The sequence below is a fragment of the Psittacula echo genome (genome assembly GCF_963264785.1).
Source record: "Psittacula echo genome assembly, chromosome: 23".
NCBI lineage: Eukaryota > Metazoa > Chordata > Aves > Psittaciformes > Psittacidae > Psittacula > Psittacula echo.
In genome coordinates this window covers 4,115,941-4,141,968 of record NC_137748.1, presented here as the reverse complement: position 1 = coordinate 4,141,968, position 26,028 = coordinate 4,115,941, and the positions used below count along the sequence as shown (strand labels likewise).

Genomic DNA, 26,028 nt, shown 5'->3' with positions numbered 1-26,028 from the left:
GGCCGGACGCGCGGGTGAGGGGCTCGCACCGCCCGGCGGCTTTAACCTGTACATTGGGGCGGGTGCGCGGCGGGGCGGGGGCTGTGGGCGAGTCCCGCCCTGCCCGCACCCAGCCGGGAGAGCGGGAGGCAGCAGCAGCAGCAGCGCTGAGGGGACGCAGCCGGATTCAAAATGCTTCTAGGTGGGTAAAGCGCAACTTCCCCCCCCGCGGAGCAGCTGGGGGGGAGCAGGGTCCCCCCTGGGCGGGGGGGAGCGCGGTTTGTCAGGGCGGGGGTCCGGGCTCTCGCTCTGATCCTGTTCCGGGCATGGGATGCTCCGGAGCCCGTCCGAGCGCTCCTGCGGGCAGCGGCTTCCACCGAGTTACTTGAGCTTGGGAAAACGGCAATAAATCACGGCGCGAGTTGTGCTCTAAGGGAGAAAATACATCTGGTTGTTTCTTATCTCCGGGGTAGCTCGGCTGAGGTCATGGGGAAGAGGGAGCATGGGGGGGCGGGGGGGATCTTTTCACCCCGTTGCAATTTTGACCACAGACTTAATAGTGAAAAATTGAGCTGGGTTCTTTACTGCTGGGGAAGAGCTCCAGGAATGCGTGGGGCTGGAGGAGCCCGGGCTCGGAGCGAGGGGCTGAGCGGCATCCAACACAAACCGTGATTCACCTGCGGGGTCCCCATCCCACTCCCATCAGGGCTCCCCACCCCAAACCACCCTCGTGAGGTTTCCTTCTTCCTAAGCAAACCGGGTCGTTGCCGTTCCCTGCCCAAAAACCTATTTAAAGAGCTGGTTCTTTTTATTTGCATCAACAAAATGGTCCCTCCAGCCCCGGCGCACACGCAGCCCGTTCCTCTGCTCCAGCCTGCACATCCTGATGACTTGCGGGGCTCAAGCTGAGTTTGAATCACTGCATCGCATTGATTTTTCCCAGGGCTGCAAAAAGAGGCAGAAAAAGGTCGTGGGCTCGCAGCTCTTGCCCTTGCTCTTTGTTCGGGTGTCAGCTCCAGCTCGTATTCCTGCTGCACCCGTGACGAGAATGCTTGGATGGTTTTGGGGTGGAGTGTGGGGCCGGCAGCGCCTCTGTGGGGGGAAGCGGCTGTTGGGGGGTGCGGTTTGGGGGTGCCGTCGGTGCCTCGCTGCCGCGGGCTCGGTGAGCTGTGGCCGCAGACGGAGCGTGGCGCTGCGCTGGGACCCGTTCCATGCGCAGAGCCAGGGCTGGGCATTTCGGTGGGTTTATTCTCGGTGCGGTGGGTCCCTGCTGGCAGCGGTGCTGGTTCCCTCTATGCAGTCCATGTGCATGTGGGTGCGCACATACATGTGAGCATGTGCGTGTCTGCATGCTTCCGGGCACCGCAGGTAAAACGAGTGCCCTCTCCCTGGTGTGGACTTGTCGGTACGGGGCTGGCACGGCGGATAGGGCTCCTCCAGGGTGCCCGCTCTGCCCTTCCTCCAGCCTTGCCCCTCGGCTGGCTCCTGGGATCACTTGGATTGTCCTAATAGTTTGAAACACAACCTTTCCTCTGCGAGCTGCCTCTCCCTGCACCTCTGGAGCGTGTGGTGCTGCTCGGGATGTTTATCTGGGTACTTGTCAGGCAAAGCAGGTTTAAAACAAAAGAACCCGAAGAGCAGCAACAAAAATAACCCCAACCCGAACTTGTTTTTAGCTTTGTGGTCTCAAATATGTCTGAAATGTTGCAAAGCCGCTAAAGCTTCAGTCCTGAACCAGGCTCTTGCTGGTGATCTCTGTGCCGCACTGAGTAGAGAAACGTGGTGGCTGGAAGGTGTTTGTGCTGTGAGTGTTCTGCCTCCTCTTCCCGCTGTGATTTAAACACCTCTGAAGAACCAAGTGGAAACCCGGAGCCCCGCAGCTCCGCTCGGTGCTGCAGCACAGGCTGGGACCGCGCTTGGGCCCTAGTGCTGCTCTGGGTTAGCTCCTGTTAACTGGCTGCTTAATAAGGCTCTGTGTCCTCTCTGCCACTGTGGGGGTGAATGGGGACGGGAGCCTGTCCCCTCTCAAACGGGGTTTGGTTTGGGGCTCCTTCATCGGGTGGTGAGGCTGGGGTTGCTCTGGGTGGGTTTCTCTGTACGTGCCCCACTGGTTTTATTGCCAGGGGCTCGCACCAAGGAATAGCCTGGGGAGAACATCAGTCTCCTCGTTTCAACCCCGAGCTCGCCCAGCGGGGGCTCTGAGCTACTCCGACAGCCTCAGCCTCCCCTTCGGAGTATTTTTAGACCAAGCTGTCATCTAATCTTGACCTCCAGTATGATGTGGGTTAGAAAATATCACAGCACTGGCCAAGGGTATCCTTCACCATTTACTTTTTAGATGGTTTGTAATGATACCTCACCTGGAGTAACGAGCTGCGAACGGGGCTTTAAACGAACCTGGACTTGGCTGAAGCTTCTGCTGCTGGCACCGGCGCTTGGAGGGTCCCTTCCAGCACCCGCCTCATGTCCCAGAGCCCCGATGACCGCGGGGGCTGGGCATGCAGCACATGGGTTTTTCCCTTTTCGAGCAGGATGGCAGCAGGAGTGGGCTGCGGTGCCCCCTCCGCTCCAAAGGGATGCTGTTGGCATGGCCTGGGTGGGAGTGGCGGAAATGACCATGAAACACCAGCGGTAGGAAATAAAAACCTAATGAAAACAGAATGACAGATGTGTTGTCATCATCCCGACCCTGGCAGGACCAGCCTGGGCCAGGGCAGGGGGGTCTGTGCCCATCTCAGCTGTCAGCACAAAAGCGATGGATGCTGAGCTCCCAGAAAACAGTGCTGGGAGCAGGGGGAGGCAAAGGGGCTTTGCCCTTGGGAGAACCTTTGGGGTGAGCTTGTAAATGGATTGGGGTTTGAAAGCCCCCTGGACCCCCAGGACTTACAGCCCTGAAGTCAGAGCCAGTGGGACCCCTGCAAGGGGGATGATCCCCTTTGTACCCCCCTGAGCTTCAGGTGCTTCAATAACAGAAATCATTCATTTTCACTGCTCACAGTGAAAACTGTGTTGGCTTCAAGAGGCTGGCAGAGACAGGAGCCCCTTCCTTTGTTCCCAATTGCTTATTTCACTGGAATGGTGAGAAAGCATCAATTGGAGTTATTGGGTTTTTTCCTTTTCATTTCTGTCACTCGCTCCCTGGCCAGAATGAAGTGGACTTGCCCATAATTGTTCTGATTTAAACGATGCCCTGGATAAAGACTGAACTATCCGGGGCTCCGGTCTCCCCCCTGAGCTTCCCATCCTTCAGGAGCACCCTGACCTGTCCCCCACCACCCCAGAGGAGGTGGTGATGGTAGGGTGGGCAGGGCTTTGGGGGAGCAGAGCCCGAATCGGTTCAATACTCACTGCCTCCTTCCTGCTCCTGCCCCAGGTCAGGAGGAGTCCAGCTCCCTCCCGGGCTCCTTGGTACCGGTCCCAGCAGGATGCAGGGGATGCTGAAGGGTCGGGGTTGCTGGAAGGCTGCTCATTGCTAAATGCTGATTTTTCAGATGGGGATGTCTGGGAATCAAGATCCAAGGAGAGGTGGGCTGGATGCCTGTGGACATGGGGGAGGAAAAGAGGCTGGATAGAGCAAGACCTCCATCCAGTTTTGCCCCTTAGACATAGTTTAGTACATTGGTTGTGCAGGGTTATGGCTTGGGGCAGCTCCTGGGATGCTGGATGCAGCCGAGGTGCCTTTTGAGAACCAGGATCAATTGGGAGGGGGGGAGATCTCATTGTCTTCCCCTCTTGCTCCTTGACAAAAAGGCTTTGCTGCCTTGTGGGGGGCAAAGCGCCCCTGTTTCTGCCCAGAAGAGCATCAGCCCAGAGCCAGGGTCGCTGATGGGGGCGAAATGAGCACTGGCCCCCCCCGCTTGGCCAAGGCGCCCTGTCTGTGGCCATGCCCCAGAGTTTGCAGATGTCGTTTGAGTTGGTTTCAGGGCTGATCCCTGCCAGCTCGAGTCACGCAGCAGAAGGTTGTGACAAGGGGAGTGAGGAGGGAGGCAGCGTCCTGCGAGCTGGTAGTGACTGGGGGGGCTCCTTCTCCAGCAGCACCCCATGGTCCCCGCTCTGCTGCCCCCCCAGACCAGAGCCCCTGCACAGAGCTCACCCTGCGTGATGGGTGGCAGGAGGGTGGCTGCTGGAGCTGGGTGCTGTGAAGGGATGGGGCTCGCTGGGGTTTGCAGCTCCGGAGCACCAGGAACTGCTCTTCCCTGCTGGAAAAGCGTGGTCATAGCCCAGAGGCTGAGATGGCTCAAAGCAGAGAAGCAACCAAAACCCCATGAATGTGTTTGGACTCAGGGATTTAATACCCTTGGGATAACGTGGCTGGGATTTCAGTCAGCTTCTTGCGAGCACAATGACAAACCCTCGGGAACGCGGCCGTGGGGCTGGATCACTGCGGGGGGGGGGGGGGGGGGTGTACCAGGATCCATCCCTTTGGCAGCGCCGTTGAATGCTCCGCGCCCCGGGTTTGGTTCAAGTGGAAAGTGTGGCTCATGGCAGCAGCCGCGCTGATGATGAATGCGCTCGTGCAGCCGGGCACCTGCCCGCCCGCCTGTCACCGAGGGGAAAATAGCCACAATGAAGCCAACCCAGGCTCTGCTGCGGCACTGAGGCCGACAGCAGCGTTCCCGTGTCGGTTCCTTTGGGAATAAGGGCCGGCGTCCTGTGGGGATGTGAGGGCAGGGATGCTCGTCAGGGGCATCCTGCAAGCGCTGCCCCACATCCCTGTTAAAGCTGGAGGCTCCCAGTAAAAAGCTGGATGTTGGGAGCCATGGGGCAGGGTCCCTGGGGTTGTGGCCGTGCTGGGTGAGGAGCTGCGTGCTGCTGTGGTTGATTTACCCAGTGGGATCTTTGGTTCCTGCCTGGTCCCTTTTGCTTCTTTTGTTTCCCTGCTGTGGATTTTCCCTGCCTGGCTCCCTTTGGCTCCTGATAACAAGTGTCTGCACTTGTACCTGGTGTGGTGAAAGCGGAGGGGAAGGTGGACAGGGAGTGCTTTTGCCAAACCCACCTGTTTCCAGGGACTTGGATGGGGGTCCTTGGTGCTCCCTATCCCTCTGCTCTGGGTTTGGGTGCCTTTCCCGGCAATCCTCTCCGGATGCTGGGAAACAGGGGATGGGGCAGCCTCCAGCCTGAAAACTCATTAAAAAGCCTAAGTCCCCTTTTCTCGCCTGCATTAGCACAAGAATAAATAGTGCATATTTTCAGCCCTGGGAGCCCCGTCTCTGGTTTCACCCAGCTCCTGTTAGCATTACCGCTGGGCTGAGGTGCCGGGCAGGAATGTCCTGAGCACAGGAAGAGCCTCGGGACATGAGGGGGAGCCTAAAGAGAGGAATTCACTCGGAGGCCCCATCCCCTCCCTGGTGTGGAGCCAGCCTGAGCCAGGTACAATGGCGTGCCTAATCCTGGCTCTTATCGTGGGCCCGCAGCTCTGCAGCAGGAGCATCCCTCAGCACCGGACACCGTGTCCAGGCTGGGCAGCAGCGGGGGTGTCCCCATCCTGCGGGATTCTGGTGTGCTCAGGAGCCGTGTTTGGGGGAAGCAGAGGTGGCGTAGTTGAGGGGCTCTAAATGTCACTGCGTTTAGTGCTAAAAGGAGTTTTGTTTGGCACGAGAGGAGCCGCAATGCTCAGCGGGGAGCCCCAGTGTGAGGGGTGGGTGCCAGGCTCGCAGCTCTGGACCAGCAGCGCTGTTAAACGCGGTTTGAGCGGGAGCTGGGGACGTGTCCCACTGGGGTGGTCCCCAGGGTCTCGAACCTGGATTTCGCCAAAGCCCATCACCGGTGGCCAGGGCTGGGACCTGCTTTTCTGGCCCTGGCTCTGCCCAAACCCTGGGACACCCACAGCAAACGCTATTGCAGCCTATCCTGCTGCGTGTGCGGGGGGTCCCATCGCCTTTGCCCTCCTTGGATCCTAAGGGATGGGGTTCCAGCAGGGGGGCACGCACAGGGCGCATCCTCCCCAGCTCCCCCGGCCACCGCTTCCACCGGGTCCCCATGGCCAAGCGCCGGCCACGCCGCGCGGCCTTCCCCATCCCCGGCCACCGCTAGTGGCCACTGCCGCCGTGGGCTGCCGGGAGCATCGGCGGAGCCAGACAGTCCCCGCAGCAAGATGGCAGCTCCCGTGCGCCCGTGAGCGCGGCGGCGGCCGCCGAGGCTTTGTTCCGCAGCCGGAACGCGCGGCTGCTCCCTGCCTGCGGATGCCGCTCGGATGCGTTGTTGTCCCGTTGGCTTTGCGCTGTTGGGTCGGGGCCGGGCTTTGTAATTAGATTTCATTTTGGTTTTTCCTATTTAAGAACCCCAAACCTGGGAAGTTTGCGAGCCCCCCTCACCCCAAAGCTTATGGCAGCTTTTACATGGTACGTATGCAGGGGGAGGGCTGGGTGCGCGGGGCTGGGTGCCGGGGTCGCGCATTAGGTGAGGGCTGATGAGGGCTCGTCCTCCTGCAAGTGAACCCTGATCCTGCCCGAACTTCCCCGCAGGCAGTGCTGTGCCCTGCGGGGGGACCAGCGGGATGGGGGGTACCTGGTGCCACCCCCTCCTGCGCTGCTGCTTCTCCCCGTGGCCAGCAGCAGCCCGGGGGCGATGCGCACGGTGCAGTGAAGGAGCCAGCGCTGGTGCCGAGGCGCAGCGGGTGCTATGGGCAGGGATGCTCCATCCCCAGCTCTCCCCACAGACACTCAATGCTGTTTGGGGTTTTTCCTTCCTAAGGTTTTGCTGGAGCCAGTGCTGGGGTAGGTAGGGACAGGTCTGGGAGTGAATGGGGTCTGTGACAGGGAGGGAATGGAGGAATCAGCTCCCCAAGGCCGTGCAAGGGGACACTGAGCTCAATGCCTGCCCCATGCAGGGATCGGGGTAGTGGGTCTGGGGCAGGTTGGGCTCACGACCCATGAGTGAGGCTGTGCCTGCAGCTCGCTCCTGCTCGGGGGTGAGCCCCAAAGCTCTTGGGGCACAGCAGGAGCACTGCTGCAATCCCAGCCCTGCAGAGCCCGTGTCCCTGGGCAATGTCTGATGGGTGCTGGCAAGTGCAGAGGAAGCATTCAGCAGGACGGGGCTGGGCTTTGGCTCTCATTGGCAAGTCCATTGCAGATCCCAGTTAACGTGCTTCTGAGGACACGCTGCCCCGGCTGGTGCTCGGCAGCACTGGGATGGACAAGGAGGTGGAGGCAGCTTTGTTGGGAGCTGTGGGAATCGTTCCCTGGGTGCTCCTGGCTGCAAACCAACCCATGTTAAATAGACCAAGAGCAGGATGCAGAGGGAACCCCTGTGCCTGTTGTGAGCCTTGGGAGTCCTGTGCTCCCTGGGGGAGGAAGGAAACCCCCATCAGGGCCATGTCCTGGGGGTTCTCTCTGCTTCCTGGAAAGCTTTTGCTGCTGACTGTGGTTAGAGCTGAGTTTTGGGTTAGCAAAGCCCCACTGTGACCTGGGCTGGCTGCAGTGCCCAGGGCACCCGGAGGGGAGCCCCTGCTCCATGGGGATGGGTGTTGGCAGCTCCGACACCTCAGTCAGGAGGGGTTCCCCTTCTCAAGGGGCTGTGGGAGCAGCTCTGGCTCTTGGGGCTTATTCTTGAGACAAACCCCAAGTTCCTCCTGGGTTTCTCAGCCATGCTGTGCCCTGTGCTGCTGCTGCATGGCCTTGTTTGCCTTCTTTTTCCTCTCCTCTTTGGTTCTCCCCCTTCCCCACCCTCTGCTGGGTTCCTCCTCTTCCTCTTCCCACCACTTTTATCAAGGTTCAGTGTTGGTTTTCAATCCAGTTCATGGAGGAATGCGAGGACTGGACTGAGTGGGGCTTGAGTATAGGGAGGGATTTAAGTGGATACTTCAATACTCCAGCTACCTGCTTTCAACATGTAAGTGCTTTCAGCCTTCTTACCCCTTTATGGGGTAGAGACAAGCAAGGGAGGAATGAGAACACACATGAGCACGTGTTTCTGCCGGCCTCCAAGGCACCCTCGAGCAGCTCCAGGGCCCTGGCACTCGCTATCAGCGGCCGGTGCTGCTCTTTGTGGGCCTGAACGCTTGTTTTGAGGTGTTTGGTCCAAAGCCAGCTTTGAACCTTCCCAGCATCAGCTGCAGTGCGGAGGTCTGGCATGATGGGGAGCGTGGTTGGGTGTCCCTGTGGTCATGAAGAGCGTGTGCAGGTGCCAGTGCCACCACGAGCTCCCAGTGGCACCACTGAGGCTGCCGGTGGGGCCCTGCCACTGCGTTAGCAGCCAGGAATAAACGATGAGCGCAGGCTGAGGTTTGCAGGGCCCTAATCCCTTTCCCTTGTGTCTCTTTCGTCTCCAGTCGGACCAGGAGAGTTGTAATAGACCTTCTTACTAAAATTAAATGTAGAGGCTGCTCCTCCAAGGCACGTTTCAGTTCATCTGTAGCGTTTGATTTCCCAGCCCCAGCAATATGGTGCCTCCAGGGAAAAAGCCAGCTGGGGAAACTTCCAATTCCAATAAAAAGTGTAAGCGCTATTTCAATGAGCACTGGAAGGAGGAATTTACCTGGCTGGAGTTTGACTATGAGAGGAAACTCATGTTTTGCCTAGAGTGTCGGCAGGCGCTGGTGAAGAACAAGCACGGTAAAGCCGAGAACGCCTTTACCGTGGGCACGGACAACTTCCAGCGCCACGCGCTGCTGCGGCACGTCACGTCGGGCGCGCACCGCCAGGCGCTGGCCGTCAACAGGGAGCAGTTGGCTTTCGAGAGCCGCGTGCCCCCGGAGCTGCGCTCGGTGCTCAAGGTGGAGGTGAACCCGGCGAAGGTGGCCGTGCTCACCACCGTCTACTGGATGGCGAAGGAGGACGTCCCGCAGGAGAAGTGCTCCTCCCTGCTCGACCTGCAGAAGTTCAACCTGTGCCAGGCGCTGCTGGCCTCTGAGCACAGCCAGTTCTACCACCCCGGCAGCGCCAGGGAGATGCAGGTGTGTATGGCTGGGGCTCTGCACCCAGAGCGGCTACAAGGATGCAGAGAGGGGCTCTTCATCAGGGGCTGTAGTGATAGGACAAGGGGTGATGGGTTCAAACTGAAACAGGCTGGGTTCAGGTTAGATCTAAGGAAGAAGTTCTTCCCTGTGAGGGTAGTGAGTCCCTGGGACAAGTTGCCCCAAAAAGTGGTGAATGCTCCATCCCTATGATTCTATGACTCTATATTTCATGCTGCTCCAGGCCAGACAGTGCTGCATGGCTGCCTGCACCCACCGCACTCAGCAGCATGGGTTGTGTGCCCTGACTTTACATTGGGGTCACTGAATCCTCCTGGTGATGGGCGCCCGGGAGGGATGGAGGTGGGAGCAGTGGCAGGAGGCCAGGGAGGAGCTGGGGTCCCTGGCTCGCAGGCACAGCAGGTTTGACTGCTCAGGACCACTGACAGCCTCTGCATCAGCGTTTGCTGATGGGCAGATCTCCATCCTGGTCCTTGCACAGGTAAATGTGCCCCATGGCACCAGGGCACATCTGTGATAAGCTTGGGACCACAAACCAGGCTGTTCCGGGCTGTGCTCTAGTCCCATGCGGGAGCTGGGAGATGCTGCTCTTCTCCAGGAGTTCCAGTGGAGACTGAAAGTTCCTCCTCATTAGACATCAAGGTGGCACTTTCTCAGCATCATTCCCTGATCTGACAAACCAGAAGGTGATGGGCTCTATTGAAGGAGCTTGAGCCTCATGGTCACGGGTGTGTTTTAGGGAGTCTAGGAGCATCCTTTCCTCTCTAGCCTGCCAGGCTGCTTGAAGGATGAAAGCTCAGGAGCTCAATTAGCACACGAGCACTGTGGGTTTTTCCTCTTTTCCCCTAAACCGAGTGATCAGAAAGATCAAGGAGCTGGAGAGTTCAGAAAGGATTTTCTTAATTTCACAAATGGTTCATGCCTGTTCAAATCAAATTAATTTTTTAGTGAGTCTTGGCCATTTTCCAGCCCTTTTAGGTCTCTAAAGAGCCGCTTTTTGCTGCAGATAGACCAAACCCACTAATTAGATTTCTCAGCCTGAAGTGCTACTCACAGCGTTCACACACACCGAGGCAGTTTCCCCTTCAAACCGAGCTGTTTGCCTGCAATGGGGAAAACTGAGAAGGGAAGGAAAAGCTGCTGCAGGGTTTTCGTGCTGCTCCCACCCATGCTGGCCTTGTAGAGCACGAATGTAACTGCTGAAGCTTGGATGGAGCTGGCGGTTGTCAGTGTTGGTGCTGCTCATGGGGTGTTCGGTGCTGCTGGAGCCATGGGGCCACTTCTGGGGCCATTGAGGGCAGGAGCTCGGATGCTGCGCATCTCCCGCCGGCTTCTCAAGCTCATTTGTGTTTCTCTTTCCCTCCATCCCTGTGCATCCCTTAACGGGCACAGGCAGCGATCGCCAAAGTCCTGCACAACGAGGACAGGCACCGGATCAAAGCCTCGCCCTTCGTGGGGCTGGTGGTGGACGAGACCGTGGACGTCCTGGAGCAGCGCAGCCTCGCCGTGTTCACCACCACCGTGTCCCCCTGCAGCGGGCAGACCTCCGCCACCTTCCTGGGCAGCTTCGAGCTGCCCGCCGGGGGGGCCTCCCCGGTGACGGGCAAGGTGGCCGAGGTGATGCGCTCCTTCGGCATCCCCACCATGAAGCTGACGTGGCTCCGCGCCGACAGCGCCTCGCTGGTGGCCGAGCGGCTGAGCGGGGCAGGCACCGCGCTCACCTCCCTCTGCCCGCTCCTCATGGAGATGCACTGCTTGTCCCATGGGAGCTCCCTGCTGCCGGCTGACAGCATCGGCAGCATCGAATACCTCCAGAAGTACGAGACCACTGTGGATGCTGTGTACAGGCTCTACTCCAGCTTCAGGGGGGAAGGCAGTGGTCTGCAGGAGCTGCGGAGCGTGCTGGACCTCTGCGAGATAGACCTCGGGAGCCCCAGAGCCATCCCCTGGACTTCTATATTCCCAGCTGTGGAAGCCATCGATTCCTCATGGCCCACGCTGGTGCTGCTGCTGGAGAGCGAGGCGGAGAGGTCACCTGTGGCCCACGGTCTCTGCGAAGAGCTCAAGAAGTTCCAGTTTGTGGCCTTCACCAAGATCCTCCTGGATGTCCTCCCCATCTTCCAGAAACTCAGGCACTTCTTCCAGATTGAGGACTTTGACCTCTCCATCCTGAAGCCCATCGTCTCCGCCACAGCCACCACCCTGCAAGCCCAGAAGAGCACCAGCGGCCAGAACCTGCAGGAGTTCCTCAACGAGATGAATGAGCATCCACGGGACGACCGGGAGGGTGAGAGCCGCCTCTACTACAAGGGCGTCGAGCTGGCCAACTGCTCCAAGGTGCATCTGAAGCACTTTGAGCGCCTGAAGGAGAGCTACCTGGAGAGCGTCCGGGGCAACCTGCTGGACAGGTTCCCCAGCAGCATCCTGGAGGCCATCAGCTCCTTCTCGGCCATCTTCAACCCCAAGTGCTACCCCCAGTCTTTGGAGGACATCGGCACCTACGGGGTCAGCGAGCTCAACTTCCTCCTGCAGGCTTACTCCCGGGTGGTGGTGAGTGAAAGAGCCCTGAGCGACTTCCCCCTCTTCAAGAGGATCGTCTTCAGCCTCAGCCAGCTCTCCTTCAAGGACCTCTGCGTCAAGCTGGTCTACAGCAGCTCCGAGATGCACGAGCTCTTCCCGGACTTCGCCGCGCTCGCAGCCATCGCCTTGGCCCTGCCGCTGGGCTCGGTCCTGGCCGAGAAGATCACTCGCGGCCGGGAGCTGCTGCAGCGCTATGGGAAGGACGAGGGGCTCTCGGACCTCATGAAGATCGCCATCGACGGGCCGGCCAGCAGCGAGTTCGACTTCGCCTTGGCCATTGAGTACTACGAGAGCACGAGGGAGCCCGGCTTCATCGTGGCGCAGGTGAAGTGAGGGGAGCTGGGGCCTGCGGGCATCGGCTCGATGCTGCCCTTCCCCATCGCTGGATGGTGACCTGCTCCGTGCTGGGAAGAGCAAACGGGAGCCTTCCTGTTGGTCCCACATCTCCTTCATCCCCCAAACATCGTCTGAATTGCCCACAATTTGACATCTTGGAGCCACCTGAAACCCCAAACTGCTGAGGTTTATAAGGATTTGTCATCCTTTTCGTTTCGGGAGATGGAGGCAAACCTTCTCTTGAGCTCAAATGTCACGTTGCCTTTGCACAATGACACCCAGCAGCTTAGACTTAATCCTCTGCAGAACTATCTGATTTTTGTTGGTTTGGAGCCTGGAGAATGATGCAGAAAAGGCAAGAGCATCGTTCCAGCCTGGAATGCCTGGCGGTGCGTGTTGGCATTCCTCGCGCACAGCACAAAGTATTTTTAGCAGTGGCATCAAGTCATGATCATTTCAAGAGCAGGAGATGTAGAGAATGATCTTGTAATCACCGAGGAAATAGTAGCTTTGAAATGCATCCTTGTGTATATAGGTGTATGTGTGTATATATATACATAAATATATATAAATATCTATATTAAAAAGGTCTATCTGAATTTTCCTAGTGCTGAAAATACAAAGATCTCTAAAAGGACTGTTTTTTGCCATGTCAGAGTAAATGACAAGCAGGGATCCAGAACCAAACAGCGAATTCCTGGTCTTTCCAAAGTGTCATCAGGTACCTGCGTTCCCTTTGCCCTCTGAGCAATCTAAACCCAAAGAGTCTTTTAACATCTGCTTTTGGGGCAAACCTGAGGCCTTTAGCTTGTGTTGTACCTTCTGATCATTGCCTTCACCCTGCAGTGGGCAGGGGCTGCTCTGCCGCTGGGATCTGGTGCTGTGCGTGGTGTGTCCGGGTGTTGTTATGGGGCCTCTCTGGTTTTACTGGGGGGGATGGCTTCTGGAGCTCTGTTGGGGTGGGTGAGAGGGGTCTCTTCTCACTGGTTTCAATCTGCTGTGAAGCCACTGCAGCAGCCTCAAGCATCACTTGGTTTAATCCGGGGCGCTGCGTCCTCCCGCGGGATTCAGCTCCTCTCCTTCCCTGGGTAAGTTCCCTGTGCTGCAGGCACAGGTCCGTGTCCAGCAGGATTTGACCCCATTGTCCCTAGCACTGACAGTCCCCATTGCCCTCGGGGGTGGTTTGCTGTCTGTCTGATGCTGTAGGACACCCATGTTGGATGGGGTGCCTGGGGGTGTCTCGCAGGCTCCCATGGGCACACTGTGCCCTGTGCCTGTGGTGAAGGCAGGGAAAGCCAGAGTTCTGCCCGTGTCCTTCAGCTGATCCGTAGGGAGGAGATGCTGGTTTGATGGCAAGTGTGTTCAGGTGAGAGCTGCTGGCTCACAGCATCCCTCGGTTGGGGTATGTGATTCTTGGCATGCCCTTGCTTGGCAAGGTGGGGTTTGTGCTTTCTGTCTTCCGTGCATGAAGAGGGGGAGCCTGTGACTGTCGGGAGCTGGAAAGAGGAGGACTTAGCAGGGTGATGCTCACACTGCCCTCATGTTCCCAGGGAGCATGGTCCTGCTGTGGGTGCTGCCTGGAGCCAAACCTCTGTGCTGGGGCAGCCGCAGCATCGCCATCTTCAGGGCTGGCCCATGGGTGCTGAGGCCCAGGTCGGGTTTGCTGGGTCTGGTTGAGCTGGGAGTCCAGCCCGGTGCAATCTGTTCATTACTGGTCTGGACCCTGCGCAGCGCTGGGGCTGCTCCGGTGCAGCGTTGGGAGCGGGTGGTGTTCCTCTCCTGATGGCAGCCTTTGGCATAGGGAGCTCACACGTGTTTCCCAGAGTCACCTGGAAAGAGCTGGAGTGAATTCAGCCCGTGCTTGGCCAGAGACAAAAGCTTTAAAGCCCTGGGTAAAGAATGTGAGAAGCCACCAAAATGCCCTGAGAACACCAACAGCCCGGGAGGGAGCCCGGCTGCTTCCATGGGAATACAGCGCTCCCATCTCCATCTGTCCCAGGCAGACTCCGCACCAGATGCTCTTTGGAGGCAGCCGGCATCTGTGGAGATGGGTCCTTGGCAGATGCTCGTGTTGGTACAAAAACCCCGTGCGTTGTCACTGCTGCTTCTTGGAGGTTCACACGTCTGTGGTGCTGGAGCACAACAGTTGCTCTGATCTGCTCACAGGGAGCCTGGGAGACGATGCTGCAGGCGTGTGCGTGGGATGAAGGAGGGGGGACAGGCTGGGTACAGCAGCCAGGCATGGTCCTGGGTGGGCTGGGATAAATGATGGACTGAAACACAGCTTTCATTCCAAGGGACCGCGCCGAGAGCGAGTACGAGCGGAATGGGAACTGGGCTGAGCCCTGGGAAGGGGCTGAGCTGGTGGCTGTGGCCTGAGCTGCAGGTAGAGGATGTGGCACCACAGTGGTGATGCTGTGTGGTTTGGGGTCTCAGTTAAGAGCATGCCCCCTCCCTGTGGTCCATGAGGTGCTGGGAGCACAGAGCTCCTTCACTCCCCTCTTTACACCAGCCCTTCAACACACACCATGGAGGCCCAAGAGCATCCTGTCCATAGGGGGATGGAAAAGGGCAGAGGATGGCCCCACGCTGGAGCTGCGCACCGAGCATCTGGGGATGCCATTCAGCGGCAAAGCCCACGCTGCCGGGGCCATGCCCGTCACCTCGGGTAAGGTCGTGTCATTCTATACAGACCTGGTGGCCCTGCCACTGTCCCCAGAGCAAATCCCCTTAATTCAGCATCTAATGAATACCTAAAAATACAGCCCGCAGCTGCTGGTGGAATCTGCCCTGCAGCAAAGGTAAGGCAGGAGCCGCAGTGCTGCTGCCCCATAACCTTGGGGAGGTGCCTCAAGAGCATCGTGTCCTGGCGGGTGCCTGAACACACTGATGCTATGGAGGCTTTCAGCCCTTTTCCTGCTCCCTGGCTCTTGTTTACTCCATTGGCAGAACCAGGAGGGAAAGGTCCTGCCCCCTCCACAGGATCCTGTCTGGGGTCTCTGGGCTCTCCTCTAATGCCTTATTTTACCCCTGGACTGCAGGAATATGGTTAATGTGCAAATCTGTGCTCAAGGATGCACCAGAGCTGTTGGTGAATCCCATCCTGACCATGGCAGTGGGCAGTGTCTGTACGTGTCCCCCACCACTACCAGCTCCGAAGGAGCAAAGCCCTTGGCTGTGGGGCAGCAGCCAGGATTTACTAGTGGCATGGTGGCATAGACTGAGCTACAAACCCCCTTTATTCAGTTGCTGTTGATGGGGGTGAAGGCATTCACCCGCCCTCTTGATCCTCCAAGTGGTAAATGCAATATATATTGTATATATACGTGTATTATATTATATACATGTTATATTATGTATATATCATATATACACGTATTTCTGAGGCTGGTGCAGTCAGTCCAAGCTGTGCTGAGGAAGGGGGGGGAACATCCCAACACCCCAGCCCAAGATGCCTCCATTGCAGCCGCTGCTTGTGCCGGGTCACAGCTTGAGCATCCCTGGGGCCGGAGCATCCCTGGGGCCGGCTCTGCCGTCTCGGGTGGTTTGGTGCAGAGATGCTGTTTCCCAGGCAGGTTTCTATTGCGTCGCGCCCCAGTTCTGCTCCGGCTCCCTCCGCGCCGCTGCCGCTCTGCTTTCCTGTCTCTATTTGCGAGCAGTTTCCCAGATTTCCCTCCTGGGCGACTCTGGAATTAACGCGATCAGCGCACGCCTCATGAAGCGCAAGGGGATTTTGCCCTGGAGCGCGGCCTGACCCGGGGCCGCTCCGGAGCCGTGTGCTCTCTCCCAGAAGGAGGTCGGAGCTGCCCAGGGGCGAGCGCCCGCTGCTCACATCCAGGGCAGCTTCTAACCTTTGCCTTTCAGATCTGGGGCTCGGCTCCTGCTCCAGCGCAGCAGCGGCTTGGAGCAAACCCAGCAGGGAAGCAGCTCCAATGCGCTGTGGAGAGGGGTCCTCATCCTGCACAGCCAGCGTGGGGCAGGATGGGCTGAGCACCGGTGATTGCGGCTCCTGGTGTGGGAGCACTGACCCCCGAGGGACTGCTGCGGGCAATGGGCTGGGATGCTGCTGGGCTCCACCACTGCCCCTGAGGTGAAAGAGGCCCCAGAAATCAGATAACGTGGGTACTTAGAAGCACGTTGCCCTTGTTGCAGTGGGCTGGAGGAGGAGTGAAGCTGTGTGAGATGTGAACGAGCGTTCCTGGCTCACAGCATCGTGAAATCTTCTCTTCTTTATTGGATTTTACCCTTTCCGTTGTGTGTGACCCCCCCCACGGGTCAGAGGATGCTTTCCCGCAGTGGGATGGATAAGTCCAAGTGGGAAACCGCTGCCCTTGGGCTGCAGAGCGGGATCGAGCCCTGGGATGGGGAGCAGGCTGGGACAGGTCCCCGCTGCGTGGTCTCCCCTCCCTCCCAGGGGTGCACATCTCACCCTCACACTCAGGCGGCTGCGTTCCGCTTGGAACAGGGATGCTGGTTCTGAGCCCAAAAGGCAGAACATGCCCAGGGCTGGGACCTCCACCTGAGGGGGGTCCGGAGCCTCATGTGCCCCACAGCTGCACTAACGCTGCTCTTTCCCCTCTGCCTCCCAGGTCCCTCTGGACACAGCAGCCCCCTCTTAGCATCGTTGCCTATCCCCAGCCGTCCCCTCCATCCCCCCTTGGACATCAAGCACTTTCTGACCTTGAGGCTCAACGGGACGTCACCGCTCAACCTCTTCCCCAACTTCAACACGGTGAGTCCGCCCCGATGTAACACAGTTTTAACCACGACCAATTCGATTTTGCTGCTGGAATCAATAGCAATGAAGGAGCTCTGGAGAGCAGTTTGTTAGCTGAAAATAACTGAAGAGAAAGAGAGAAAGAGAGAGATGTATAAAGACACAAGGCTGCTGCGGTGTCGCTGCGGGTGTGGGGTGAGCCTGGGTGCTGTGGGTCTGTTCCCATCGCTCAATTGGGCTCAAGGTCCCCAACCTTGAACCCCTGCACCCCGTGCCTGGGTTATGCCATTAAATGTGTCCCTAGTGATGTTCTGGTTGACATCTAAACTGACATGGATGTGGCCAAGGATGTACAGCAGCATCTCGGGGGTGAAATGGTGTTTTTCTTGCTTGCTGCCACTCTCCTGGCACTCTTCCTGATGGGAAGGATGGGATCCGCTCCAGGAGCCCCTCTCTTGCCTTGCTTTGGGTCCCTGTCCTGGTGTTTCACTGCAGCGGTGGGGTGGCTGTTCCTGGGTTTGGTAGATGCTCCCTCCCTGCTCGTTTGCTGGCCTCTTGTAAGTGGCTTTGGGATTAAACATGCTTGGAAGGTGCAAATTATAGCTGAGATCTTCAAAGACGAGCACAGAAATTAAATACAGGCTTCCTGTTGCTGTTGAATGGGATTCAGACACCCAATTCCTTTGAGCTCTTGAAACCCCAGCTCTGGCCTGTCCCTCCCCTGTGCTAACCAGCAGAAACACAGGAGAGGAGGGGTCTTCTGATGCCATCAAGGTGCTGCTCTCTGGGCTCTTTCTGCACTCACTGGAGTCAGCAGCTGAGTTGAACCAGGCCCTGTTCTTTGTTCTCCAGGGCTCTCGCCTGCCCCTGGCGCGTGTTCTCTGGGCCTGGGCTGCTTCAGAAACCCCGTCCCTTGGGAAATGAACCTCGTGCGCTGGCTGGGGCCGCACGGCCCCATTGTGGTGCTGCTGTGCTCAGGGATGAGGTGCTGGGGGTGTCTGGTTGGGTGAAGCCAGCCTGGTCCCCAGGGTGGGAGCTGCCCTTGGGGATGTGTCTGTGCTGGAGGGGCAGGAGCATCCCTGCGGCTCCTCGGTTCTCTGCTGATGCCAGGTCAGAGGCTCCATCGGGCAGCTGAGCCTCAGGGGTGATTTGGGAGGGGGCATCAGTCAGGGGATGTCACTGTTTTGAGTGATGCCGTGCAGAATTCAGTGATGCCGTGCAGGATTCGGTGATGCCGTGCAGGATTCGGTGATGCCGTGCAGGGTTCGGTGATGCCGTGCAGGATTCGGTGATGCCGTGCAGGGTTCAGTGATGCCGTGCAGGGTTCAGTGATGCCGTGCAGGATTCGGTGATGCCGTGCAGGATTCGGTGATGCCGTGCAGGATTCGGTGATGCCGTGCAGGATTCAGTGATGCCGTGCAGGATTCGGTGATGCCGTGCAGGATTCAGTGATGCCGTGCAGGATTCAGTGATGCCGTGCAGGATTCGGTGATGCCGTGCAGGATTCAGTGATGCCGTGCAGGATTCAGTGATGCCGTGCAGGATTCAGTGATGCCGTGCAGGATTCGGTGATGCCGTGCAGGATTCGGTGATGCCGTGCAGGATTCAGTGATGTCGTGTAGGATTCGGTGATGCTGTGCAGGATTTGATGATGCCGTGCAGGATTCAATGATGCCGTGCAGGATTTAATGATGCTGTGCAGGATTCGGTCCTACCATGCAGGATTTGGCATTGCCCTGCAGAGCAGGAGCAGTTTGCAGCTGCCCAGCAGAACCCTTTGCACTTGGAGCAGGTCACAAGACTCTCATGAACCCAGCAGATGTTTTACTCTGCAGCAAATGAAACCTTTCCAAGCCGAGCTCTCCTGCCACTTAAAGCAACAACAGCAGGAACCCCAAACCCTACCGCAACACAGAAGGCGCGTTTCTTGCCCAAAAGGTCCTTTGCAGCTCTTGGGAGGTTGCAAAGGTCCCAAGTGCGTGGCAGAGCCTCGACAGGAGACACGATCCGAAGTGATGCTGCGTTTCTGACCTCAGTGCCAGCAGGGAGCTCTATTTATATCCCTAAGAACATCCAGGGATAAATAAAGTAGTGTGAGTCAATGAGAACTGACCACAAAGCTGAGATCTCCCTTCTCCAAGCGTGCGGTGCCCAGAGCCTACCTCTGCTGTCGGGACAGATCTGTTGGAGAAGCCAGGAAGAGCTGGAACTGACCTGGCTGTGGCACAACCCTCACCGGCCTGGGGAGAGCTGGGGTCTGGCGCTGCAGTGAGTGCACGTGTGGGGAGAAGCTGATGTTATTTGCATTGGGACAGAAGCACAGGGCGGCACCTGAGCTCAGGGTGCTCTTGGTGCTGTGTGTGGGATGGAGCCCAGTGGGATGCTCCCAGCAAAGCACCGTGTGTGTGATGGGGCAGAGAGCGCCTGTGGCCAGGGGTTGTTCAAGCCCCCGTGCGCTCCCAAAGGCTTTTGAGGACACGGAGCTTGTGTTTGCTTTGGGGTAGCGGGAGCAGTGATGCTCACCAGCCGCACTTGGCTGGGATGCGCGGGGCTGGGGCCAGGAGCCAGGTTTTGGGTGCGCTGGGCAATGCAGCCCCTGGAATTGCTCAGTCGTGGCCTCAGTGCTGGTGGCTTCATTGGCAGGTTCAGACCAGGACAGTCCCAGACACATTTGCATCCTCCTTTTCCTCTGCATCCTCCTCTGCTCAGGGGGGAGATGGGCTCCAGGACCCAGCCAGGCCCTGGTCAGAGCCATTTCCCTTCTCTTTGGGTGGAAGAGGTGGGTGTTGAACACAAACACCAGTGTCCGCCTGCATCCGGGCAGCGCAGGGATGCTGCCTGCAGCACGAGTCAGTGGTTGTCATCAGGGGTGCAGAGCAGCATCTTTGTCATCCGTAGCTCCCTCCGGGTCTCTACCGAACCCCAAATACCTCTTCATTTCTATGCCAGACAAGTGAGCGAAATTCCATGGCAAAGAGGCGCTTCATTAATCACCACCTTTTACCATTCTGCTCACTCCTGGAAAGGAATCTGGGGTCTCGATAATGGCTCCGTTGTCCAGGCATGTGCCTCGAAGACGGATGCACCTGTCTCAGCAGCGAAATAGCTCTGCAGAGAAACACGATCACCTGAAAACCCGGGGCTCTGCTGACAGCAGCACTCAGATAAGATAATCTTCCTATGCCGCAGCATAGGGGAACAATAGTTGCATTGTAGATTATAGCCACGCTCAGACAAAGAGGTTATTCTTATTCCCCCTCCCTCCCTTAATAACTGCATTTGGTTGGAAACAATCATGGCTTTCGGAGCAAGTTTGATGCCAGGGCTGAGGAATGAGGCCTGGAGAGCTCTGGAGAGGGGCAAAAGAGCCAGGGGCCGGCAGCAGCTCAATCAGCCTGCACGCATCCGCCTCGCCTGCAGCCCCTGCATGGGGAAGACGCGGCTCGTGTCGGGTAACTGCACTCATGCCCCAGGGGGTACCAGGGCTGCATCAGCCTTGCAGTTCCAATTGAGAGCAGGCAAAGCGTGTACCCGAGCGGGAGCAGGGCACGGTGCAGTGGGGGAGCAGCACCCATGGCTGTGGGTATCTTGTCCCTCCTGCCCTGGCCCCTGTGTTTGCATTGTCCATGGGCGAGGACCATGCACCCATGGCTCCACTTGCGCCTTCAGCTTTGCACAGGGATATTCAGCTCCCTGGTGATGGGCACGTGGAGGAATCCTGGGTGCTCGCCTTGATCACCTCTGCCCCCTGTTTCAGTGGTTTCTGCTCCCATTGGCAGCTCAAGGGCAGCAACCGGGGGCTCAGTAATTTGCCACCCGTGAAACCAGTGTGTGTGTGATAGAGGAGAGGGGATGGGGACACACGCAGGGGAGCTCGGTGAGGCTGCAGCCTGTGCCCCTGCAGCGGCCTCGGCCTCCCACCAGGTCACAGCAGGCGTTTGGTCCCTGCAGGTTGGGTTTATCCAAGGATGGTTTAGAAAGGACACGCACAGGCTCCTCGGCAGCCCCAATGCTCCCTCCGAAGGGGAGCTCTGCTGGTGTTTATGGCACGGGGCATCACCAGTTCACCGTGCCGGGGCGGCCATCACCGCATGGCACCCATGCACCCTGTGCCCTCGCTCCCTTGCAGATGGACCCGGTGCAGAAGGCAGTGATCAGCCACACGTTCGGGGTGCCCGCGCCGCTCAAGAAGAAGCAGTTCATTTCCTGCAACATCTGCCACCTGCGCTTCAACTCTGCAGTAAGTGGTACCCGCGGGAGCATCCCATGGTGCAGGAGGTCCTCGGGGCTCTGCCCGCTGGCATCCCCATCCTATGGGCTCAGGCTCTCCCCTCTTTGCCTCGCTGGCTCTTCCTGCTCCGTGTCGTTTCATCCCCTCCTGCCTTGGCCTCAGTGTATGCGCTTAAGCTGCTTTATCAGCCCCTGCAAGTCATATCTGGTCCTTGGGAGCTGAATGCAAGCCTTGGCTTCCCAGAGCTCTGTTGTGGCAGGTGGTTTGGGCTTTAACTCACAGCCAAGTAAATCAACCACCTTGTAGAGGGGAGGAAGGAAGCATCCATTGATCCCTGTGGTAATGAATTGAGCACAGCTGATCGTTTGTGGGGAAACTGATAAAGAGGTTTGAAAGGGAGCTCTCTGCTCAGAGCCAGCAGGAGAGGGATGGGGTTTGCAGGCAGCGGGGATGGAACAGCAAAAGCCTCCTTTGCATGGGCAGCAGCTTGGAGCCCTTCAGCTGGGCTGGCCCTGCTTGTACTGGTGCAAACCCATCTGCTCCCGTGAGCATGGCAAGAGGTAGGATGGAGCCATGTCCCCCCAGGGACCCTCACACTCCACTTGGGTTCCTGCATGGTGCCAGTGACCCACTTCAGCTGCAGCCCCAGCCCTGTATGGGCTGAAGGTTCATTGTGTTTGCTAATGAGGCCCCATGCTCGGATGGGCCTTTTGCTTTCCCTTTCCCATGTACCCAGCGCATCCCTGACACCATTCCCAGCCCTTGGAATGCCATGGGGGGAGGGAAAGGATGCTTCTTCCCACTCCACATGGGAAGCTTCAGCCGGCCTCCGAGGACGCCGTGCAAATTAATCCGTGCTGCTCAGTGGTTCAGGGGTTTAATTCATCCTGAATTTACATCCCACAAACTGCTGGAGCGGGGCTGCTCTGGGGACAGCGCCGCATTGTCCCCGGCTGCCGAGGACGCAAGTGTTTGGGTGATTCTCTTTTGTGCTCGTTTTTATCGGCTCGGCGCAGGCACGAACCCATCGACATGCACTTCATTATGCAGCAAAGGAGGCTGCGACTGCAAATCGCATGGCAGACACCCGTTGGGGCCCAATGGGAGACACAGCCTCCCCCCCCCAGCCTACTTTCTTGGTTTATTTTTACAGCCAGCCGTTCACTGGATGTGTCTGAAGGCATCAATTGTGCCCGGGAGCCGCTTTTAGAAGCGGCTTGACGCAGTTCACCGCATCCTTATCTCTGCGGCGCGATGCGGTGATGCCTCCGCAAAGTGATGCCTCGGCCCCAGTGCTTGTGTGCTTACACCGGGTGGAAAACACCCCTGTGGGTGTCACCAAGGGGAGGTGGCAACGCATCCCCGAGCCCTGTGGCCATCCGTGCGTCCTGACGTGTCCGTCTCCTCTCTCCCTCCCAGAACCAGGCAGAAGCCCACTACAAGGGCCACAAGCACGCGCGGAGGCTGAAAGCCATCGAGGCCATGAAGAACAAGCAGAAGGTGACGGGGGCTGCGGGGGCTGATTTGTCCCCCAGCCCCGAGGGCAGCGGGGAGCCCGGCAGCACGGGTACGTGGGCATTAGCGCGGCACAAATGCCACCGCGAGCGTTGATAAAGGAGCTTTTGTGTTGGCATCCCTGGCTTGGGGGCAGCTCATGGGGAAGGGGTGGAAAATGCATCCCTGGAGCCCCAGCAGCTCGTGGCCCTGTGGGTGCTTTTCCCCCTTGATGTGGTGTCTGTGGGGAGGTGTTTTGGATGCTGCAGGAGAGACCATTCCCTGCCTGTGCCCTGCTCGCACGTCCCCAGGGCAGGGATGGGGCTGGTGGGAGCCACATTCCCCCTGCACCCAGGGTCCTGTGCTGAGCCCGGCTGCCGCATGAAAGCAGTAACAGGAGAGACCTTGGGAAGAGCCATCCTTGAGAGGGGTGAATGAGCAGATGGTGCCTGAGGTGGTTTTGGGAGGACAGGGATGCTCTCTGAAACCCAGAAAACCCATTGGGGCACAGAGCACTTTCCCTTCCTGCCCATAATCTCCCTTTTCCCCGTTTCCCTCCCCAGCCCAAGCCAATGGGCTGCAGGAGCCGGAGGGTGAGTGCAGCTCCCTGGGGCTGACACCCAGCACCGAGGAGTCGCCGTCGGAGCTGCCGGGCAGCATCGCCCCATTGGGCTCCCCCCCGGCCTCGGAGCTGTCAGAGGCCACCTCGGACACCACGAGCGTGACCTCCCCGGGCACCGAGGTGCAGGCAGCAGAATCAGGCAGCAGCAGCGGCAGCTCGGCCCCTGAGAGCGAGAAGGAGGGGAAGAAGAGCAAACAGCACCTGTACTGCCCCACGTGCAAGGTGACCGTCAACTCCCTGTCCCAGCTGGAGGCTCACAACACCGGTAAGGGCATCGCCTGTGTGCGGGGGACCCCGGCTCCATCCTGGCCCCCCATCACCACGCAGCCTTGCAAGGGAACAGAGCGTTAATGAACGTTGCCTCAATTAGCAAGGGTCAGTGAAGGCGCTTGCAAAGAGAAGTGGTGGTGTTTTACCTGTGCGCTGGTGGCTCATGGGGTGAGTTGCAGCAAGGTCAAACGCTCTCTTATTGTTCACGGCTCTTAATTAAAGGCATTTTAATCAAGTGATTGGAGGCTGCTTTATATTCCATTGCAGTCTGGCTTTAGGCTGATGGGGAACTGGAGTGCCGGTGCTGCTTCCAACCCAGGATACTCCCAAAGCAGAGCTTTGGGCTCGTGGTCGGTTTGAGAAGCCCCTTGAGAATCAAAACACGCTTTAGAGCCCAGCAGCAAGCGATGGCTCCTGGGCTTACAGGGACCCCCTGAAGCTTGGGGATGCCCAGGCCCCCCCGGGGCAGTGCTGGGAGGCAGCAACCCCAATGGGGTCTCTGGTGCCAGCTCCCCCCTTTCCCCAGAGGATGCTGCACAAGGGGGGGGCACCACAGTTGTAAAGGGAAGAGCCTCCTGACCCCCAGTTCACACAAAGTGGGGACCAGTTCCCCTGCCCTCCCTGTGGACGGCGGCAGCGCCGAGCGCCGGGGTCAGCTCAGGACACGCCACGGCTTAGCTGCAGACGTGCCCTTTTGCTTTTGTCAGCTCCAGTTACGAATTCAGGAGCTGATTTGGGGAAAAGACCAAGCAAAGAAGCAGTTTTCAGGGCTGAGCTGCTCCGCACCCATCACACGCACCCGGGCTCCTCGCTTAACGCCTTGAGGAATAGAATGAATTAGCGGAGGCTTGAATTACGCCGCCCTTTGCTGCCCTCCCAGGACAGGGCGCCCCATCCATGGCGTGTGGGGATCTCAGGTCCCTCCTTCCCCACTTCCCATCACCCCGCTGAGCTATTCCTGGCTCTGCAGCCGGATCCTCTCTGACCTTGGGCGCAGCTCAGATGCTGCAGCAGTGGGTGACAGCTCCAGCCTGTGCTAACGCCCGGGGACAGGCGCCAGGCTCCAGCACACGCTCCACATAGCAGCTTCACCAAAGGTCTGGCATTGGAGGGGGGTCTCTGGGAAGTGGAGCATCTCTGGGCTGCCTGCGGAGCGCAGCTGGCGATGGAGCCTGGCAGGGTTTGGGCATGGGCTGCTGCATCCCCGGCACGAGTCCAGGCTCCTCTGCCTGCAAGTGCTGCTGGGGACAGGTTGGTGGGGCCTGGGGTCCCCCGGGAGGGCGCAGCGCTGTGGGGCGGGTTGGTTGGGGGGCACCTATGGGGCACTGGGGTTTGTTTGCCGGGTCAGGGTTTGCCGAGGGTTCCCTCTGCCACCCAGGTGCCAAGCACAAGTCCATGCTGGAGGGTCACGGCGCTCAGCTGCGGCGAGGCCGAGGCAAGCTCCTCTCCCGGGCAGGGCACAAGTCCAAGCGGATCGGGAACAAGGGCAGCATCAACATCCAGAACAAGGCGTTTCACTGCCAAGTGTGCGAGATCTACGTCAACTCCGAGACGCAGCTCAAACAGGTGAGGATGCCGGGCCTGGATGAGCCTTTCCCATGGGAATGCGGGGGCACCGGGTGCAGGGTGCAGACCCCAGGGCTCAGGGGTGGGCTTCTGCAAGGTGATGGGCATCTCCCATGGGTCCCATGCAGTGCCATGGGTCTGCCCTCATCCTGGCTCTGGGTGATCCGGTTGTTCTCCTCTCCCAGCACATGAGCAGCAGGAGGCACAAAGACAGGCTGGCGGGGAAGCCACCCAAGCCCAAGTACAGCCCCTATAACAAGCTGCAGAAGAACGCTGCCCTCGCAGTGAGTATTCTCAAGGTATCTGTCTCCCTGCAGTGACCTGCTTGGTTTGCCCGCCGAACCCTCGGTTGCCATCGCTTGCAATAAGGGACACAGGGGCTGCTTCTCCTAAAGCCTCAGTTCCCACGATCGCATCTAAGCTGCGCCCCTTAGGGAGGGCTGTAGTGGTGGGAAAGGTCTTCAGGAAAAGGAAAGCTTGGGAATAGCTTGGGAGCCCTCTGGCAGCAGCACTTGTGATTCTTCCACCCGTTTCATGGTTCCTGGCTGGGTGCTGGCACAGCTCAGTTAAACCAAGCCCAAGAGTTTGCCTGCACAGATCCAGAGCTTAGCAGAAGTCAGGGCACAAGGAAAACACTGATGCAGGGAAAAGCCCAGTACGTGCAAAGGCCAGGGCAGGTCTCTGAGCCAGCGGGATGGGGCTGGGGACCTTCCCAGGGTCCCAACTGGGGCATCCCCGTGGGCTCTGACCCAGGAGCAGCCGAGCACAAAGGGCTGGAGCCGTGGGATGGAGGGACCAAGCTGGGACAGGGACAGGGGCTGCGTTTAGCGCAGAGACCGAGCTGAACGCAGCGGTGGGCAGGGGCTGCCGGGGGCTCACGGTGTCCCCTCCATCCCCGCAGTCCAAGCTGGCTCTGCAGAAGCACCTCACCAAGACGCTGGCAACGCGCTTCCTGCCGAGCCCGCTGGCCGCGGCCGCCGTCTGCGCCATGCCCGGGCCCCTGGCGCTGCGCCCGGCGGCTGCCACCGCGCTCTTCCAAGCCCCGCTCCTCGGACCAGCCCTTTTCCGAACGCCGCCGGCCCACGTCCGCCCCACGCCGGGCCCCATCGTCTTCGCACCCTACTAAGAGCCGCCGCTGCGGGTCCATCGCTGCGCTGCGGGGCCGCCCCGGGACCGCTGCTCTTCCAGCTGGTGGGAAAACGTAGTCGTAGGCACCAACCCCGGCTTCTCCTTTGCTTCCCGGGGGCTCCTGCTGGAGCGGATGCCCCGGCAGAGCCCAGCCAGCCCCGCCGCGCGTCCCCGCCGCTCCCTTGCCCGTG

The 26,028-nt window shown here is 58.9% G+C and overlaps 2 protein-coding genes across 2 annotated transcripts in view; both read left to right on the top strand.

The window, feature by feature from the left end:
* Positions 1-25,835, top strand: part of ZNF385C (zinc finger protein 385C) — a gene marked incomplete at its 3' end in the record, with an annotated part of 58,619 nt that extends 32,784 nt beyond the window's left edge. The window contains exons 3-9 of the mRNA XM_080633526.1: positions 16,399-16,541; positions 20,656-20,766; positions 22,177-22,324; positions 22,815-23,138; positions 24,522-24,709; positions 24,895-25,008; positions 25,611-25,835. Of these exons, the coding sequence (XP_080489652.1) occupies positions 16,399-16,541; positions 20,656-20,766; positions 22,177-22,324; positions 22,815-23,138; positions 24,522-24,709; positions 24,895-25,008; positions 25,611-25,835 (1,253 nt within the window). The remainder of the gene's footprint in view (positions 1-16,398; positions 16,542-20,655; positions 20,767-22,176; positions 22,325-22,814; positions 23,139-24,521; positions 24,710-24,894; positions 25,009-25,610) is intronic.
* On the top strand, positions 8,360-11,806 carry LOC308229476 (uncharacterized protein C17orf113; the record flags this gene model as incomplete). Its single annotated transcript, XM_080633525.1, has 2 exons — positions 8,360-8,872; positions 10,286-11,806. 2 exons carry the CDS (start codon positions 8,360-8,362, stop codon positions 11,804-11,806), a joined length of 2,034 nt encoding a protein of 677 aa, XP_080489651.1.
* Positions 25,836-26,028: the final 193 nt, after the last annotated feature.